A 20980-nucleotide genomic window follows, 5' to 3' on the forward strand; every position below is an offset into this window, starting at 1 on the left:
TGTAGTGTAAGTCTATTTTCATCAACTCTGCCAGAGCAATTGACAGGTCCTTTTAATTTAGGTACTTCAGTTCTGGAATTTGTTTTTGCTTTGAATTACTTAATTGGGAATTTTCTTTCTTCTTCTTTTTTTCTTTAATTTTTTTTAAATTTTCTGTGACTCTTCTTACCGGGATGTAGAGACTCCTGGACTGGTCTTCTAACTTCCTTGCTTATTTTCTGTTTATTTTTCTTTTTACTGTACTTTTAAGAAATTATCAAGTTTAAATTCCAAATAAACCATTCTTTAACCATGTTTTTAATTTTAATGAGCTTTTTCTCTGAATATTCCTTTGTTATATCATCCCATTCTTGCTTCATAAATGTAAAAGCTTCCTTATTTCTCTGAGGATGTTAATGATATTTTTTTCCTTAAGATTTCTTTTTCTTGAATAATCTTGGTTTTCTCAAATTTGCTTTTACAAAGTTTCTTTGGATGTTACCTTTTATAGTAGAGATTTTTCTCAGATGTCTCCAAGGCTATCTGTTCATATTTAAGAAGAAGTAATTAAGAAGCTGATTAAAAATTCTGAATGTGAGTGTGAGGCTTGTTAACCTTGAGCTTTTCTGCTGGATGATGTACCTACACAATTTGTCAAGGAACCTCGGGGACCAAGACTGTTCGATCTTTCTCCCTAAGGTAGTCGTATTTCCTACAGAAGATTCACTCACTCTCCTGCCTAGAGGGCCTGGCTGCCCCTATCCTTGGAACTCAGCAGGAAAGGTTACCGAGTGCTAGGAGAGTAGGATTGGAACAAAGGACATCCCTTTTTGAGGGATGTAAGAGAATCATCCGATTCTCCTTATTTACCACTCTCCCCATGTGCCCATTTTTAAGGTAACTGGTTACATTTGCCAAGATAGGACGGATTATTCACATTTGTAACCAGTAAATTTCATTTCTCTATGACTTAACATAGCAAAGCTCTGCTCTATGACTTGCATATCAAGGGAACCAAGCTAAAGGAGTCTCAATCTCTCTGCTTTCGTATTTGCCAGGGCAGAAGAAAAGGAAGCATGATGCTTTGGCCCTTAAAACACCCACCACAGGTGATGCTCACTACATTGCATTAGCCAAAGTGAGTCACGTGGCATCTCCTTTTTTCAGAAAAGCATAAAAGTAAAATCTTACAAAATACCTAGGAAGAAAACCCAGAAATATTGGGTGTACAGCACAAGTGATTACTTATCTTAGTGTGATAGTTTCTCCTCCTGGGTCTTTTCTGCTTTCTGCATTACACATTGGTTTGTTCTCTAGCTTTCCCTTCCTCACTTGGGATTTTTCATTTTAAATGGGCCAGGCTGGTCACCACTTGTCCATTTTGATGTTGCTCTTGTCCTCTGTTCTTGCTATTACTTGGGGTTATGTCCTGAAAAGTTATTTTAGTTTTAGTGGAGTTTCATAAAGGAGTGAAATTGGATGCATATACTTAATCTGATATATTTATCTGAAAAATGGTGGTTATAATTTCCTATAAACTAAATGAGCCAATTCTGCAATGTTGTGGTTTTAATGAAAATATATTTAACGAGTGTTAAAAGATAGATGTTTTATAAAAAATATTTTATTACCATTTATATGAATGTGAACATTTTGATCTTTCCAGTTCTTTTCTCTGTGTGTTGGATTTTAAAAGATGTTTCTAAATGAAAGCATAGCCATTATAACTAATAGTAATTTGTTGAGTCTTGGAAAAGTCAGTTTGTTAAATTTCCCAGAGATCTATTTATTTACTTAGGAATTTATTGCCCACTTACAAGCCTTTTGCAAGTCCTAAAGCTTCAAATTCTTTAGTTTTTATCAAAACTAAAGCAGCCACTAATTTAGTTGTTCTATCAGTTATCCGCTGCCCCCAAAATGTTGCCTAACAACCACACACTTCATTTAATTTATTACACATGTATTTTTGCTCGTAAGTCTATAGATTGCCTGGGCAGCTCTGCTGACATAAACTTGGCCCCGTCGATGCAGGCTGGGCTTGCTCTTGCATCTTTGGTCTGCTGTGGAAAGGCCTGCCAGCTGTGCTTCTGGAGCGGGCAGCTGCCAGCTGGAGTGCCTCAGCTCTATTCCACGTGGTCTCTTATTTACTAATCAGATTCCCTGGGTATTTTTAGTCAGTTTGGGCTGTCTAATCTAGTACCAATAGACATGCATGACTAGCCCAAATTGAGATGTGCTGTAAGGGTAAAATATATTGAATTTTGAAGACTTATTACCCCCAAAAAAGAATGTAAATATAAAATAGCTTATTAATATTTTGTGATGTTTTGGGTATTTCAAGTTTACCAAAATACTTTATAAAAAATAATTTCACTTGCTTCTTTTACTTCTTTAATGTGGCAACTAGGGCATCTAAAATGAACTGTGTGGCTCATATTTTATTGCTATTTGGCAGTGCAGATGTAGTCCCCAAATCAGGAGGCCAGGGGAGAACTTGGAGTCTTAGAGGGTTGTCTTTTCGGTTGTAATTTTCTCCTGAGAACCTCCCTTGTCCCCAGAGGAGTGAAAGCATGTGGCTTCTTTTCCAGGTGAGATTCTCCTGCACACCTTCAAGAATTCAGCAGGATCAAGCTATCAGATCATATTATTACCCAAGAGATAGTCCAAAGATGATAAAGGAATGAGGGGAAGTCATCTCTTCACCACAGCTGCCTATTACATGCATTTATGAGAGAGATGCTAATGACCATGACCAGAGAAGAGGGTCCTGGAAAAGACTGGGGTATCTTGAGGAGAAGGTGTGTTCTCTGGAGGTGAGATGACTCAACTGCCTTTTCCTCCTTTCTGATTGTTCCAGAACGCTGCGATGACTGGGGACTAGATACCATGAGGCAGATCCAAGTGTTTGAAGATGAGCCGGCTCGCATCAAGTGCCCGCTCTTTGAACACTTCTTGAAGTACAACTACAGCACAGCCCACTCGGCGGGCCTTACTCTGATCTGGTATTGGACGAGGCAGGACCGGGACCTTGAGGAGCCAATTAACTTCCGCCTCCCTGAGAACCGCATTAGTAAGGAGAAGGATGTGCTCTGGTTCCGGCCCACCCTCCTCAACGACACTGGCAACTACACCTGCATGCTAAGGTAGCCTGACTGTTGCTGGTGACTTTGTCTTTCCCTTTTCATTCCTGAGCCTTTATTCAGATAATGCATGTGCTGTGGAGCTGGGGAGGGCAGGAAGGAAGCATCTAGGAAGAGTTATGCACCTTGTTGGCTTAGCTGAGTTTGGCTGAAAGATACATGCAGAGAAAATGGTTGTACCTCTGAGAACATTCTCTGTAGGTGGTTCCTTTCCAAACCTGATGTGTATAAGGGTTGTTTAGAGGTGGAGCCTCATTCATTTGTACCCTTTCTCTGACACTGGAACCTGCCTACGTTTCAGCCTCACCTAGACAATGAGCAGGACAGGTGGCAGAACCCATTCGTTTCTGTTATTCTTGGCAGCTTTTAAAGTGCCAGGCACAGAATAAAAGCTCAGGATGCCACCGAGAGGAAAGAATACTTGAGAGGCATCAAATGTACTTAGAATGGCGCTTTTCAAGCTTTTCCACCAATATTCCTCTAACGAGCAAATGAATACCAGATCTCTGGGAATCTAAGAATATACTCCAAAGCCCCCATCATTACTGCAAAAGTCCTTTCAAATCCATGTTTTTTCCTTGAAAGTTCATGTAGATGTTTCATTTCACTTCACAATGTATCTACATTTCTTTTGCAAAATATTAATGTTGCTTTTGCTCTGAGAAAAATCTTTTAAAAACTGAGGCTCCTCTGAAGAGTAGCCATTTTAAAGCTTAATTCTTTGACCACTTTTTTCCCAAGGTCCCTTTTTAGCTTCCAAACTTAACTTGTTTTTTAAACTCTCATCTGGTTTATGGATTTTTTTCCTGCTATTTAATAAGTTCAATGGCCTTACTAGGACTGCCTTCACTAAATACCACCTATTGGGTGGCTTAAACAATGGAAATGTGTTTAATATGTTTTGTCACAGTCCTGGAGGCTAGAATTCAAAGAGCAAGGTGTCAGCAGGGTTGGTTTCATTTACCTCTCCTTGGTTTGTAGATGGACACCTTCTCTCCATGTCTTCATCTCATCTCCCCTCTTCTTCAGTGTCCTAATCTCCTCCTTCTTATGAGAACATCAGTTTTATTGGATTAGGGAGCTGGAAAAGTCAGTCTAACCATTGATCATGACTTTGTTAAGCTGAAATGTACCTTCTGTAACTTCTACCTTTAGAATACTTCCTCAAAAGTAGACCTTTTGTTATTTGTAGGTAAAGATTATGCCTCCCACTCTCCTTTTCCATCTTATTACCACTGTCATGAGACATTTTTAATCATCCTCCCCTCCCATCTTGGGGAGAGGAATGCATTCCCCAAACCTTCCATTGTATTTAATCTTAATTCATGAGTTATTAATTATGTAATATGTCTTAAATAGAAATCACACAAAAAAGTGGACAGTGAATGACCCAATCACACATCACCCTAAAAAATTACTGATCTTTTATTATCTATGTTCCCTTTATTGTTTTCCTATATATAGACACAGTTTTACATACATTCCATTTATCTAACAAATATTTATTCACTGCCTACTGAAAGCTTGAACACTGCGCTAGATATAAGAAATAAAAAGAAAACACACATGGTCATACCTTTGTTTGAATTATGATACAGTCAATTAAGGAATTGTCCAAGGTGCTGAGAATGAGAGACCTGATTTAGATGTGGGGGGTGCATAGAGAATGGCATAGACCTCTGTGTGAAGGGTGGGGTGGGCGATGGGAGAAGAACCATCCAGGCAGATAAAACGTCATTGTCTACAAACATTACAAATATAAATACAGTTCCCTAGCCATCTTAACATGTTTTATGTGTTTGTTAGGTTTTTCTTTCCCCCTTCTTGTTTGATTTTTTTTAATAGATGTGTACAATAACTTTGAGTGATTGTACCATGATTTCCTTTATGATCGTCCTTTACATAGGTTTTTCTACTGATTCCAGCGTTTTCCTTGCTAGTAGAGCACTGGATGGGCATTTCTGATCACGTGCTCTCTCTATTTTCACTTTTCCTTTCTTCCGTTTGGGAAAAAAATCTCCAGAAATAGGATTACTAGGGCAAAAGTAAGGCTTTTTTTAAAGGCTTTGGAGACGTACTTGTTTTCTAAAAGTTATTTATACCATTATCAGACATGAGTTAATATGCTATTCTCACCTTTGCCTTTCCAGCACTGAGTATCATTGAGAATATTTTAAGGGTAAAATTAAATACATATATTTGTATATAAATATATATATATATGTAATTTCACCCTTAAAACATTATACACACACACACACTCACATACATATCACATATATATGTTTAGGAACATGTCTAAAAATGTACACATTTTAGTATATCGATCATAGTTAATTGTGTCTGTTTTTATTCTGTGATGTTAATTGGTATAGGAAATATCTCCGTAACACATTTGTTACACAAACTTGAGATATCAAGTCTCAAAACATAGCAGTACTTCACTTCGCTCATTTTAATGTGTTTAACTGTATGAAAAATGCAAATGAGACTTCCCATTCATTGCATGTTTCTCTTTCCAGGAACACTACATATTGCAGCAAAGTTGCATTTCCTCTGGAAGTTGTTCAGAAAGATAGCTGCTTCAATTCTCCCATGAAAATCCCAGTTCAAAGATTGTATTTAGAATATGGTGTTCAGAAGATCACTTGTCCAAATGTAGATGGATTTTTTCCCTCCAGTGTCAAACCAACTGTCACTTGGTATATGGTAAGCAAATTAGAAGTCATTTACCCTTTCTAAAAAAGCAACGATTATTTGTTGACTCAATGTAGAAATAGATTTTTCTCATCATACTTTTAATTTATTTCATAATCATTGTATACAGATATATTGCATCTTTCTCACTTTGTACCATTTTAAAGGAAGTGGTGAAGACACTTTGCCTCAGCTCACCATGTCTTAAATTACATTCACTGGACTACCAGAACTACCTGATTTCTGTTAACTTCTTATGAAATACAGTTTGAGAAATGCTGCCCACTTCTACTCACTGCTGGGTGAGGTCAGAAGCTGCTAATTAATCTGGCAAATTTCAACTCTTTGGTTAGTCAGTAGTATATTATAATACTTGTATGTATTTTCATGTTTACCCTCATTTGTGGGCACGGTTCATCTGTGGTCTCTTTCACATCCAAGAAATTTGGAGAGTGAAATCAAAATGAAAGTGTTGGAAGGTTGGCACTTGTGGCAGCAGCCTTGTTCTTAATCTCTTCAAATATCTGCCTGAGCCAAAGCCAAAAACTCCTGGACATCATTTAAAACAAAACTCAGTGATAAGCTATCCACAAGAATCACTTTCAATAAAGCAAATGAGGTAAATCACCAACACGACCTGTAAAGAATCAGCATATATAGGGAAGGAAGCAGATGGAAATCATGTGGTATCTGGTAGCCTTGAGAACAGAACCTCAAAAAGCCAGCAGGTACTCATCTGAACGTATGGTGAACCAACTGGGAGTGGAATCAAAGCAAAGAGGATCAGGACAATATATGAGAAGGAAGGAGAATTGGCTAAAAATGGAGGAGCCAGAGTCAGGAAATCTCAAGACCACAGTTTTGAAGAAGGATCTCTGTGGAGTTAGAAAATCCTGCCAATTTCTAAAGCTCAGAAAAAACTAGTTTCACATACTAATGAGCAACCAAAAAAAGAAAAAAAAATCAAGGTAAATTCCTATTCAAAATTATAAGAAAAAAGGAGAATAAGAAGCAGAACATTTCTGTAGAAAAAAATAAATAAAAGCATGCCAGAAGGACACATTGTAACCTACAATTTCAAAAATGGAAACAAAGACATTACCAAGTGATACAAGATGAGGAAGAATAACAAAAAAATAAGAATTAGAAAGGTCCAGAAATTACACAACTTGGTAAAAAATTAAAAGATAATAAATTGTTTTTCAGAAATAAAGTTAAACTAAGAGTAACATAACAGCAAATGAACCCAATAAATAATACTTTAAGATTAAAAGAAGGTGGAAGGAAGAAAAAAATTTAATCAAAAATAAACCAAAACCACAGTGAGGTATCACATCACACCAGTCAGAATGGCCATCATTCAAAAGTCCACACATGGTAAATGCTGGAGAGGGTGTGGAGAAAAGGGAACCTTCCCACACTGTTGTTGGGAATGTAAATTGATGCAGCCACTGTGGAAAACAGTATGGAAATTCTTCAAAAAGCTGAAAATAGACTTACCATATGATCCAGCAATCCCACTCCTGACCACATATCCACAGGAAACTCTAATTTGAAAAGATACATGCACTCCAATGTTCATAGCAGCACTATTTACAATAATAGCCAAGACATGGAAGCAACCTAAATGTCCATTAAAAGATGACTGGATAAAGAAGTTGTGAGATATATAGATATATAGATATATATGTCTAGATAGATATATATATTAGACACACACACAATGGACTACTTCTCAGCTGTAAAAAAAGAATAAAATAATGCCATTTGCAGCAACATGGATGGGCCCGGAGATTGTCATGCTAAGTGAAGTAAACCAAAAAGAGAAAGAAAAATACCGTATGATATCACTTATATGTGGAATCTAGAAAAAAAAAAAACACAAATGAACTTACTTACAAAACAGAGACAGACTCATAGATATAGAAAACAAACTTATGGTTACTGGAGGGAAAGGAGGTGGAGAGTGATAAATTGGGAGTTTGGGATTTGTAGTTACTACTATATATAAAATAGATAAACAACAGGGTCATACTGTATAGCACAGGAAACTATATTCAATACCATATATATATGTATACACACACATATATACACACACACATATATATACACTATGCTGTACACCAGAAATTAATAAAACATTGTAAATTGACTATAATTTTAAAAAACTCAAAAAAGAAAAATGATGAATAAAAATAAAAAGGTTAGAATGGATCTACCAATATCAGATAAAGTAGACTCTCAGGATAATTAATATTATCAGAGATAGAAAGGACTTTTCAGAATAACAATAGGGTCAATTCATTAAGAAGGCATAAAATGATTAAAAGTATATATACTTAGTAACAGTGTTTCAAAATACATGAAGGAAAAGTTGACAAAATTAAAGGAACAGATAGACAGTTCCATAATTCTAGTTGAAAGTTTGAGTATCTATCTATTTAAGTCATTAATGGACTGACTTAGTAGCCAACTTTAAGAGTTTTCTGTTGGCCAAAGATGGAACAATTTGAGCTTTAGTAAGGACATTAATTGCAGTAGGTCAAATCTCATGAATTGAGTTTAAATCCATAAGTTCATAATGATATTTCAAAATATTTAATTGGCCATATTTGGATGATGATAGAAAATAAATATGTTATCTTGAAAACTGGCTAATAAAGGGGGGGAATCAAGTTTTTATTCTACCTTTTCTGTGAGAAATGTACATTAATCAAATTGTTCAAGGAAGTGTGTTTTTATAAAGGTATATAATCACTTTGCAAACCCAATGCATTACTAAATGTAGGCACTATTCATCAATGACTGCTAACGTCATAAGAAGGGAAACAGCCAGACATATTCCTTCTGATCAAAAAAGACATACTGCCTATAATTTTGCCAAATGGAGGAAATCTGAGTCTGATAAAACCTTTGGATCCTGCAGTCATTTTGCAGGAAATATGGAAAACAGAGGAATGTATAGACCTGCACCATGAGTTTGCAGTCAGCAAGTGAGAAACTCTATTGGCCAAATGTCTTGAGTTATTCAACAGATAGATTGTAAGAAAAAGAAAGATATAGAGTGGGAATATATAGATAAAAAGGAACATAAAACACACTGAAAACACTATAGTGGGTGAAACTGTAGTATCTAAGGATGCACATATGAGCACAATTGTAAATGAAAACAAGAAAGTGATTTTACTATGAAAGTGTAGATAGTTTCCACTTTGGTGTGTAGTAAAGAAGGTGTGATTGACATGGGGCATGTGGAAGGCTTTCAAGGGTGACTGGGAATGTTTTATTCCTAGACCTGAGTGGTGGTTACAAAGGTATTTGCTTTATACTAATTTATTAGCTCATAAATATGTTTTCAGTGTTTTTCATGTGTACTTTATTCTACAATGAAATGATTAAGAAGAAAGGACATAAGAAAAGAAAGGGAGCTGGGGGAGACTGATTTAAGATACGTAACAGCCAATTTCAGTGTATGGACCTTAATTGGATCATGCTTTATTCAAACAAACTATAAAACCAATTATGAGAAAGGCATGGAAATAGGAGCAAGACAATATTGAGGACATTGATGAATTTTAAATTATGAAAATGGCAATGTAGTTAGCTTGCAGAAGGGGTCTTGACATTTAGAGAACACAGAAATAGTTATAAATAAAATTGTATAATGTCTGTAATTTGCTTTGAAATAATAGTGGGATGTAGTGAGTGGGTATAGATGAAATAAGACAGCCTGAATTGGTACTTTTGAGGCTAGATATGGATACAGGGCTCACCGTATATTCTATGATTGTAATTTTCCATAGTAAAATGCATAAAAGGGATTAAAATAATTATTTTAACAATTTTACACCAATAAATGTAATATATCTTCCAGGTTAAAAAAAGTGTCCATCTATATATCTGCAAAGAAGTCTCTCATTCCTAATTAAATCCTATTTACATTTTCTATATTTTGAATATTCTGTGGTCATTTTATTTTTATATAAATTCTATCATTTTCTCTTCTTTTTTTCTCATGCATGCCCTCTGCCTGGAACATCCTCTTTTCCTTCTTTAGAACAGATCAAATTCTACAGCTTCATAAAATGGTCCCTGTTCTCTCCAGCAGAAAATTAATTTTCCCCCATATACTCCCATAGCTATTTAGCTATGCCTGTTTCAATGCCACTTTTCACTTCATTTATTGTTTTATAGTCATTTGTTTATGTGTATATTCAATACATACTTGTTTAAGATCCACTGTATTCAGTGCAATATGTCAGAGGTTTGGGGGAAGACAGTAATGAATTAGATACATGCCCTATTCAGCCTAATCCCAAAGAATCTCACAGTTTAATTCAAAAAGTTTATAAATAAGAATTCCTATTCTTATCAAATAGTAGGATTAGAAATTCTACAAAAGTGTCAAAGAGAAGGTATTGTTGGTTTTAAGAAAAGAAACAGATTTATATGCATGCACTCCACGAGGTTGACTATTTTGTGCGGGTAAAGTTATCCCATATGTATCTCTGTGATTCCCAGATTTCTGGTTTCCTGATTGGTCTGATGTCAGTCGTATTAACCAAGGTATGAAATAGCAGAGGAGGAGCAGGTTTGGGGAGCAAGTAAGGAATTTTGATCATGTGTCATATTGAGTTAGATTTGTCTGGGAGCCATCTAGGTGGCAGTGACCAATAGTTAGTGGCTATTTGTGTATGGGTCTGGAGCGTAGAGCTTAGAAGAAAAATCAACTAGAGACAGAGAATTAAATGCATCCATGTGAGAGGTGAAGCCCTTAAAAAGCCAAAATAAAGTGATAAGAGAAAGAGGCTAAGATTGAAATGTGGAGAGAATGTTCATGAGGTGAATGAAAGCAGAAAGCCTAGAAAGAAGAACGAGAAAAAAAGGTCATGGTAGTGAAACCATCACCACGGCAGATACCCAACGATGTGCAGGTGACCAAAAAGGACAAGCAATAAACTGCCATCCCTTCTATTCTCTGATTATGAAACAAACTGCTATTGATATGTGGTATGCTGCTTTTTATTTCTCTACATTTGCCTAATGGACACCTTTACTCCTGGGAGTGCTGCCGTCTTGGGAACAAAATCAGGGTTGTTGGTAGCTGAGATCTCCTATCACGGTGTAGTAATGCTGCTATTGTTTTCTGCTTTCTACCTTCTGCAGTCACTCCTCCGTCCACTGAGGTATCTTTGCTCTCCTACAGTAGTCCTCTTGCAGTTGCTATCAGCTGAACTTCCTACTATGACACTGTAGAAACAGGCTCTTTCATTAATACAAATAACTATGAGAGTTAAAGGACACACTAATCAGTTCCAGCAAATTTGCTTTCCTGCTGGCAGCAGGGTGAAAACTCATGAATTGAAAAAAGGAATAGGAAACTGACTTTTGCATTTCACTAGCGCAGTATATAGGGCTAGGTACTTTAAAGGTCTTTAGATGCTATCATATGTGATACCATGATCAGTCAAGGTAGCTAGCATCCTTTTATAGATTAGGAAACGGATGTTGAGAGATGTAAGACAATAGTAGTTAACATTTACCGAGCACAGGAATTCTTCCAAATGTTTTAATAAATTTACTTAATTATCTCAACACAAAGTGGACTCTGTTTTCTCCATTTTATAGTTAAGGAAACCGAGGTGTAGAATGGTTGAGTGATTTGTCCAAGGCGACATTGATTTGTTCAAGATTCAACACTATGCAATCTGTATCAAGAGCCCAGACTTTTACATTGTCTTACATAATTTACTCAAAACAATCCGGCTGATAATAGGAGAATCTGGGGTCTCAGGCTAGTTCTGTGTGGCTCAAAAACCTTTGCTCTCCAGAAATGGCACATAGAACATGGTCCAGTCTTTACTTCTGGGGCTTAGGGCACTTTGCTAATTAAAAATTTTTTTTTTAATTTTTAGTATTTTTTGTAGGAGGAGGTCATTAGGCCTATTCATTTATTTATTTATTTTAATGGAGGTACTGAAGATTGAACCCAGGACCTCACGCACGCTAGGCAAGCGCTCTATCATTTGAGCTATACCCTCCCCTCTTAGGGCACTTTAAAGGGCAAAGTAATATTTGAACACAGATTGGGCTCTAGACTGGACTGTGGGACATAAGGACACCTATGAGGAGAAGTTCGTAGGAAATCAGAGGGAACTCAGAAAAGCTGAGATTTGGAGGGAACAGAAAATCTAAAGTTTCTATTTCAGAATCTTAGAGAAATGGGGCAGGAATGAACCTTCCTCCTCTGTGTATCTTCTCTTCTTTCCTCCTCTCTTCTTCATGGCAGGGCTTTTTTTTTTTTTTTTTTTTTTTTTTTTTTTTTTTCATTCAGAGCCCAGGATTCACAGTTCTCTAATTCAACAATTCTGTGAGTTAAATTGATGTTTAGTAAATGTTTGCTGAGTAAGCCAGGTTTTGTAACTAGCCTGAAAAGCAAACCATGCTTTGTAAGTGATTTACTGAATTTCAAATAGCCAGCTTCTAAAAGAACTTCTGAAACACAGCGTGTATAAATTGAAGACTGCCTGTTTATTCACAGAGACTTCTGATTACAGATTAGTAATGACATAAGTTAAGTATGATAGTGTTGTTGTTGTTTTTAGTATTATTATTAAAGTTATTCAGAGACCTGAGCTTTAAAATATGGCAAGCCATCTTAACTTTCTTACAACTGGATTATTTCTTTCTCATTACTCTAATGAGGTATTTGTTTTTTTTCCCCAAAGATACTTGTAAAAATAAAGACAGTCTGCCCCTTTTTACTAAGGATCCAAGGGACCAATTTATTGAGTGTTTTGGATATTACATTTACAGCAGCTGCTGAAGTGCTCTCAACTGCTATTTCGCAAAAAAGGTATCATTCTGGATATCAATTTGCAAAAAAGCTGGTTGTCCTTGTCCTCAATGTGATCATCAAAATTGGTATGCTACTTCCACCTTTAATTTTTAGTGTGAAATTAATTAGAGTTGGTCAGATATTGTTTATAAATCTCTTTCGGAAAATAGGAAAATCTTTGCTTTTTCTGACAAAGTGCCATGAGGAAAGCACATTTCTGAAAAGGCGCCAGGCTTGGCCTTCTTGTTAGCATAGCACGTATTGTTGGGAAGCTAGTCCAAGGTCCATGGAATAGACTTTATTTTTAAAGTGCTTTTTTCTCAATTTGATCTGACAGCTTAGTTTGGTAGGTTCTTTATCTCTTTCGTTTTTCCACAGTGTCTGTATAGTGATTTTTAACCTTTGGCGTGAACAAAGTTTTATATCATATTTTCTTTCCAAACTATACATGTTTAATTCCATACATGCTTACATACACACAGCATTTCACATATAGTTTCAGGGCTTCTGAGGACCCAGGATTCATCTTTTTAACTCAAAGTCAGTTCAAATATCTCTGAAGCCTTGTGGTTCAATTAGGCTGAATGAATCACCCACTCTATTAACTTATACCTCAACTTTGTTACCATAGTGATTGCATTTCTCTCTTTTGTACTAAATAGTGACCTCTCTCTTTTGTTTTCCTTTGAGTATCAAGCATATATCATGAAACTGAGCCAATAAACTTTGTGTTCAGGAATTGATTAAATAATTGAATAAATTAGAGTGGACTAGATAATTCTGTGGAAATAAGGACCATTTCTGTTTTTACTGGACACTGTATGTCCAGCTTCTAACACAATGCCTGACACATAGGAGGAATTTTGTAACTATTAATGTATAAACAATAGATGATGTACTTCTGCTCATTGAAAGTAGCTGGTATGTAGAAGTCTTGTGAGTCTTTGTGAACAAGTGTTGGGTATTTTATAACAATTTAATTTTGGAAGCAAAAATGTCAATAGATATTTCTAATTGTTCTAACCTCATATTTCAGTTAAACTCTTTACTCCCTCTTTCCCCACCCATCTTACAACTCACCCATCTCATGTGCTATAGTTCCATGTACTCACCTTCTTATTAGTATTCGCATATTGCATGAGCTTGCAGTTCCGTGTGTTTGTGTCTTTGCTCCTGTCATTCATATTTTTGATCATGCAACACCAATGTATTGAGCATTTACTATGTGCCCAGTATTGGACAAGTTGTTGGCCATGCAGCAGTACTCATCCACCTCCGATTTCCCCCATCGAAGTAAATTTTCTAGAGGAAGAGATAAACATGGCAAGAGATCATTTAAGTTAGTTAAGTACTAGCATGGAGCGCAAAATGCTATAAAAGTGCAGGGAAGTTGTTTACACTTTTTTCTGTCCCTGGAGTGTCTCTCTCCATGTCTTTCCTCCTCCTGAATGGCTGTTAATACTCTACTTATCCTTTAAGATCCAGTTCAACTCTTGGTCCATGAAGATTTTCTAAACGTTTTCTGTTTGCTCTTCTTCCCCCACTTCCCCACCCCAATATGCCTTTCATTAGTATTCACTGTAATCCTCCACTAGACTACGTACCTATAGGTTAGGAACTGTATCTTTTCCATTTTTGTGCCTTAACACAGTTTTTTAAAAACTGTAGGTTTGTTGAATGGAAACATTTGTTCTTATTTAGTCATGACATCCCCCTCACCCACATCCCACATGTCACCACGTGATTTATTTCCTCTCAGATCTCAGAGTCATTTCTTGTGCTGTTCTTTACCTATGTGCTGTGGTAGGTTGCCATGGCTACCGTTATGTGGTTGAAAAATTGCTCCCCTGTTTAACTTCTCTCTTTTGAATTCAGAATGAGGAACTGATGGGTCAACTAAATGAATGACTCGTCTTCTAGTCAGATAGTGTTTGCTTCATAGTGGAATCCACTTACTGTTAACCCATCTCTTGTATTTGGAAACATGTGTATTTTTAAAATTCTTCGGGTATCTAGATCTTTGTTCATACCTTTTTTTCCTGAATTCCAAATGAATAATTTTGAAATCATCATCAAATTTGCAGGGTTTATTTTCAGGAAGAGTTTATTATGTTTAAAAATATTTTGAGTGTCTCAGATGCATGAAGGGTATAGAGAGGCAGCAACTTGTAAGAAATAAAGCTCATCAAACTGAAGGCTGAAGTTAATAGTTCAACAACGCCCTGAGACTACCCTCACCACACATGTACACTTAGAACATAAAATATTTTCTTTATTTGCTTTTATAGCATGCTATAGTTCTAATAGCTTTGAATTTTTTTTAATTTTCTTTTTCTTTTTCTTTTTTTTTTTTTTTGGTTAAACTAGTTAATTTAACAATTTTGAATGATCAGTTTTTTTCTGAGTAGTAAATTTGACCCCAAGCTTTTTCATTACTTTTTAATGGAATAGTCCTTAATTTGAAATATTTGTCTAGACCAATAAATTCCAAGAAAAACCTGTTCCAGACCTACAGTTTTATCTTACCTTATGGAAAGGAGAGAAAAATCCCAGAGAAACTTGACTTACACCACTGACATACAGGCCCAATGAGAGTCTTAATCACATCCAGCTCAAATTTCAAGTTTATCCCCATGGGTTTGGAATAAAATGAAGAGAAAGGGAGAATTAGCAAGAAGCCAACACATACCTGTTTGGTGTCATCTTCCTTGCTATTTAGATATGTCAGATTCCATTTCTCTCTTAATGGTAAGTCCATGAGGGCTGACCTTTTGTTCTGTTCAATGCTGTATTCTCAGAACATGAAACAGTGCCTGGCATGTAGTTTATCGATCAGTACTCAAGAGTGAATGAATGAATGAATGAATGAGAAGACTTTGAGTCAAAAGGGTTTCTTTATATTTTTAGCATATACTATGACTTCTAAAACAATGTGTTTTAAATAGTTTTTACATAGTGGCACTTGGTGAGTCAAATAGATTTCTTAGCCTTTTCTTAAGAAATTGACAAGTTTAGTACTAACAGCTTACTTCCTATTCTGAAAATTATGCTCTTCCAGTTTACCGCTAATTGTAGGAATCAGCCTCATGGAAGTGATAGAGCCGTATCACGCTATTAACACTGGGGCTGGCCCCCTAGTGGGGCAGATGTGCAGAACCACAGCATAGTGTGGGAAGACAGTGTCAGGTGAGAGTAGGAGCAAGGGTCTCAAAACACGTAGGTCTCCATTCCAATTCCAGCTCTGACACTGCCGCACTCTGTGACACTGGCAATTAGTTAACCTTTCTAGGGCTTTGTATTTTCATCTACAAAACGTGCATAAGAGCATTCCAAACTTGTTAAATTTGGAATATGGATTGGATGAGATAGTGGAGTAATGTAAGACTGTAAGTGCATGTCTCAGTATAATTTTTTCAGCCTCAACTGATGACTGAAGATTGGTGTTCATTCTTCATTAAAAAACTAATGAAAGACCTTTACTCGGCCGTCTAAAAAAAACTGTTTTAGCTCTGCGCTGTATTATTTAGAAGATCTCTTGATCTATCTCATTTTTTTCACCTGTAAAAGCATATTTAATCCGATTTGTCCGCTTCACAGGGACTTATGAAAGCTAAGCTAAGAAGTGAGAGGAAAAAATAGCTTTGAACTGTTTAAAAGGAAGGTGCCAGAACAATCAAAAAGAGTTCTACAGATAATCTAAACTCAATTTAAACCAAATCTGACATAAATTTATTATAAGAGTACAGGGTTTTGTGGCCTTATACTTTGTGATAACCTGAGAGTATTAGAATATTTTGCTGATTTGACTAGTGTCTAGAAGCACTGCTTATCAAAACAGGATAAACCGTATTCAGAAAAATAAGTTAACTGAGTATATATCGGCTTCCTCTTGATCATCGTCTCCATGAATCAGAAGTTTAGTGCTACTCTTAAAAGGCATATTTCCTGTGACGAAGAATTACAAAATGTTCCACTTAGTGTAACTGTCATATTTCAAAACACATGCTCCAGGAATTGAAGAAAGACAACCTTGAGTGTACAAGAATTAAAGTTAAATATATGAACACAGGAAATTGAAAGTACAAGCTGGTAATAGACTCCCAGAATTTTAAGATCTAAAGGACTTTAGAGATAAGCCAATTCTTTTTGACAGATAGTATTGATTTTTAAAAGAAAAACACAAAAGTAAATGTTCAGCACATATTTTTGTCACATATGATATATTGCTTTTTTTTTATTTAAAAGAAAATATAGCCAATTAGGGGAGGAGAGATCAGAAACAGGATTCTAGTTGTGTTGAATGAAATATTTCAACGTCAAAATTTTGAAAATCAACAGAGTTATATGAAAATATGAGCTGGAGAAGAAATAAACTCTTTTTTTTTTAACTCTTTTAACTTCGGTAAAACTCAAAATATCTTTTATTTTTAAATTCCAGGGTCTGTACTATTCAATTATAAAAAATAAGAAAAGTAGACAAAAAAACACAAAAAATGTTTGGAAATAACTGATATAGTGATTCAGCAGAGTGGTCAAGAATGCCAAATTCAAGGGGGAGGGTAGAGCTCAGTGGTAGAGTGCATGCCTAGCAAGCATAAGGTCCTGGGTTGAATCCCTGGTACTTCTATTAAAATAAATAAGTAAATGAATACACCTAATTGTCTCCCCTCACACAACCCCCCAAAAAAAGAATTAAAAAAAGAGTATCAAAACAGACATCTAAAACAGGGCCTAGTTTATCAAAGTGACTGTATTCCTGAATTAACATAATCAGTGAAGAAATGTGGGAAAATGAAAAATAATTGCTTTTTAAATAGCAGAGCATGCATTTGCTTAAGTGACTTTAATCATTTTTCGAAATTTTAGCCTTGCTTTTCTATTAGCATGGAAATCTCAGAATTCGAAAACTAGGACTTGAGACAGGAACCTTGTGGTTTTGAATTCATATTTCAGTTCAGAATTTTCATTTTCATCTTGCAGAAAAGATAATGAAGTTTATTGCATTAATTCTCTGGAGGAACATCATCAAATACTTGACCAAAATAGTTTTGTAAAAAGTACAGCTGGCTTAGATATTTGTATGTTCTGTGCAAACTTGGATGTCTGTGAGTATATATGTGTTTGTATATTGTCTATGCATGTATGTAAACGATAAACATTTTTTTCCTTTACTTCTTAGGGTTGTCATAAAGTACACAACTTTAATAATGTAATTCCTGACGGCATGAACTTGAGTTTTCTCATAGCCTTGGTTTCAAATAATGGAAATTATACATGTGTTGTTACATATCCAGAAAATGGACGTACCTTCCATCTCACCAGGACTCAGACTGTAAAGGTGGTAGGTAAGCATGGTTTACATTAAGTGCACACAACAAAGAATGCAATAATTTTGTTTTAAGCTCTTAATAGTGTATTACAATTAAGTGTGTAAATTCTAAAAGAAAAGCAACTTAATCTTTTATGTTCACTGCACTATTTGCAGAGCTTCAGCAATTCTACCTACATAGTAGGCATTCAGTACCTGTAGTTCTACTGCATGAATATGTGAATGAATAAAGGCAGCTCGGGGAGTGAAAAAGAGTGCCAGACATATCTGTGTTCAAATTATACCACTGCCATTTATTAGTACTATTAGTATTTATCTGTACTCTGGGACTACGACTACCTAGCATTTAATACAGTTGAGAGTATTAGAAATAATATACATATTATGTTAATTCAGTTCCTGGCAAGCAGTAGAAACTCAATGAATAGTCATTAATATTACTGTCAAAGCATTTTACTTGAATTAAGTAAGCTGTGTCTTTGTATATATTGGAATACTTATAGCTAATGCTGAAACTGTTTGCTGGCACTGTTCAACCAGTGCTTTGTTTTGGGAGTGAGAAACTAGAGAAGTGGAAAGGACGGCGTCTAGGCAGAGTCAATAGACTCCTATCAAACCTAGAAATCAAGAGAGCCATTGCCCTAGGTGGCATTCAGAGGAGATCCCTAAATACCGCTGTGCCCACTGTATTAAAAATGATAGCATATCAGAGTGAGATTATTTTCATACCCTATCTTAGTAGATGGAAGCATTAAGTTCCAGCAACAGAAAATAATCTATTTAGAGAAGCTCCCTGAGTTAGTAGAAGGAGTGATTCTAAGTTCCAGGTTTCTGACTCTTTGCTTAGAGCTTTTTATACTGGTCTGAAACCAGATTCAGCATAATTTTTTTAAAGGGTTCAATATAGTGCAAGTAAAATTTAAATCATATAATTTTGTAATCACTGCCTCTCTTTCTCTACTTACTTTTGGAATAATGCTGAGTTGGGGACTAATTCAGAAGAAAAATCAGACTAAATTAGAATCTAACATGAAAGGATTTTAAAAATCAAATGAATAATCTAAACATATATTCCTCTTGGAAAATTTTTCATATATATATATATATATATATACACACACACACACTTTAATGCATTCATTTTTGGAAAGTTGGGAACAGACACGCATCGTCATCTTGATTTATAGATCTAGAAGTTGATAGACACAGATGTGAGGGATGTATTTCTCATCCAACTTTCAAGCAATACAAGTTTGCTTTTAAAACTGTGAAGTATTGAGTACTTATTATATACCAGTAGGATGCTTTAATATGCATTACTTAATGTGCATTACTTAATTTAATCCACATAATGAACCTGTGAGGTGAGTGTAATTACTCTCATTTTAAAGTTGAGGAAAATGAGCTTTTCAAAGATTAAGTTAAAAAAAAGAGAGTCAAATGGTTGGTATATGGCCAAGTCAAGATTAGAGCCCCCGCCATTAAATCTTTGAAACTTGTGCTCTTAAACACTGCACATGAAGCTCCTTCAGGGGCATCTTTCTTTCAGTTTAGGAATATAGAATGTTATAAAAAGCAGCAATGCTATGAATGAACATTCAGCTGATAACTGGCCACCAGGTAGACTTAGGTGCTGACCTCACAATTGTGATTTTGAATTTTCCATTTACTTGTTCATTAATTTAATGCTTACTTATTTAACCGGGTGCCATACTAGACACTCTGGGCATGTTGAGGAGAACTGTGTAGAAAAGAAACAACTGAGTAAATTATTACACAGAATGAGAAAGAAGTCTGTCTCATGTAAGCTTTGGAAAGCAAAACCAGTTTGGATAAACGTTCTATCCTTAAACAGCAAGGATACTAGATATATTTGTTTCTTCGCTTGTTTGTTTTAAATGAAAGAGGTGTTGTAATTGACTACATATTGAACTTTGGGCCCCCTCAAGAATTAACAAACTGTGCCAGGAGGTTGGGTAATGCGTCAAAGAAGAGCAGATTTTTGACTGCGTTCTGAATTTGTCTGCGAAATAAAGTTTACGTGATTTGACGTCATCTTCCTTTGTTCTTTCCTCTCTATCACAGGCTCTCCAAAAGATGCATTGCCTCCCCAGATCTATTCACCCAATGATTTTGTGGTCTACGAGAAAGAACCTGGTAATTACAGCTGTGCCTCTGAATATCAGTTAGATTCTCTTAATTACAAGGAATGAAGTGTCACTAACTAATGCAAGAGAATAGAGGACTGTTGTAAAGAAGCACATGAATTGAAACTGAAGTGTTGTCAGAAACCAAGTCAGCTCTGGGGATTAGCTGCTTCATCGATCTCATGGGCAGCTCAGGGATTCTCTGCTTCTCTCCCGACAGCTGCTTGCTTCTTCCTCTGCGAGCAGGGTTCCTCTCCTGATTAGCGATTTCTGTTTGATGTAAACTTTAGCTTGCTCAAAGCTTTGGTTTACCAAGACTTCACCATGGGCACAAGACGTCTTCTAAACTTCTGCCCCACTACAAAGGGGCAGGGGGTGGAACTGGAGGCAGAACCGTGAATTCAACAGATGGCAGCTGACAGGACTTGCACGTCTTGATTCAGAACACTATCAAACGTTTACCCTGGTTATGTGGCTCTCCTTTTAGTTTTCATATCTTTTCATTCTTGACAAAAATCATTTGTCACTGACCAATAAGGCATAATTTGTTACTCTTCTGACTCAAAGCCTCTCATAGCTAAGTTGAAAACCATAAGAAATGTTAACATTCTCTGTATTGTATCCTTTCCAATAAATTGACTCCAAACCCAATGAAAGATATAAAAGAAAATTTGTTTAAAATGTACTAAAGATAATAGAGGCAGTGTTCAACATAGGTGGAGAGTAATGCTCCCCACCCCACCGGCCAGCCCAGAATTAAGGTAAGGTCTCAATGACCTGTCTTGTAAAAAAAAAAAAACAAGAAACATACTAAGGGGGTCTGCCAAACCCAAATTTCCTAGAATTA

At 35.9% G+C, this 20980-nt stretch overlaps 1 protein-coding gene across 3 annotated transcripts in view; it reads left to right on the forward strand.

The window, feature by feature from the left end:
- IL1RAP (interleukin 1 receptor accessory protein) overlaps nucleotides 1-20980 on the forward strand; it is a 121148-nt gene that overhangs the window by 74765 nt on the left and 25403 nt on the right. For all 3 annotated transcript variants that reach the window (XM_031453282.2, XM_010990111.3, XM_010990113.3), the window contains 4 exons: nucleotides 2837-3122; nucleotides 5642-5828; nucleotides 17837-18002; nucleotides 20072-20143. In XM_031453282.2, coding sequence (XP_031309142.1) covers nucleotides 2837-3122; nucleotides 5642-5828; nucleotides 17837-18002; nucleotides 20072-20143 — 711 coding nt within the window. The remainder of the gene's footprint in view (nucleotides 1-2836; nucleotides 3123-5641; nucleotides 5829-17836; nucleotides 18003-20071; nucleotides 20144-20980) is intronic.

Source organism: Camelus dromedarius, chromosome 2 (genome assembly GCF_036321535.1).
Source record: "Camelus dromedarius isolate mCamDro1 chromosome 2, mCamDro1.pat, whole genome shotgun sequence".
NCBI classification, from domain to species: Eukaryota; Metazoa; Chordata; class Mammalia; order Artiodactyla; family Camelidae; genus Camelus; species Camelus dromedarius.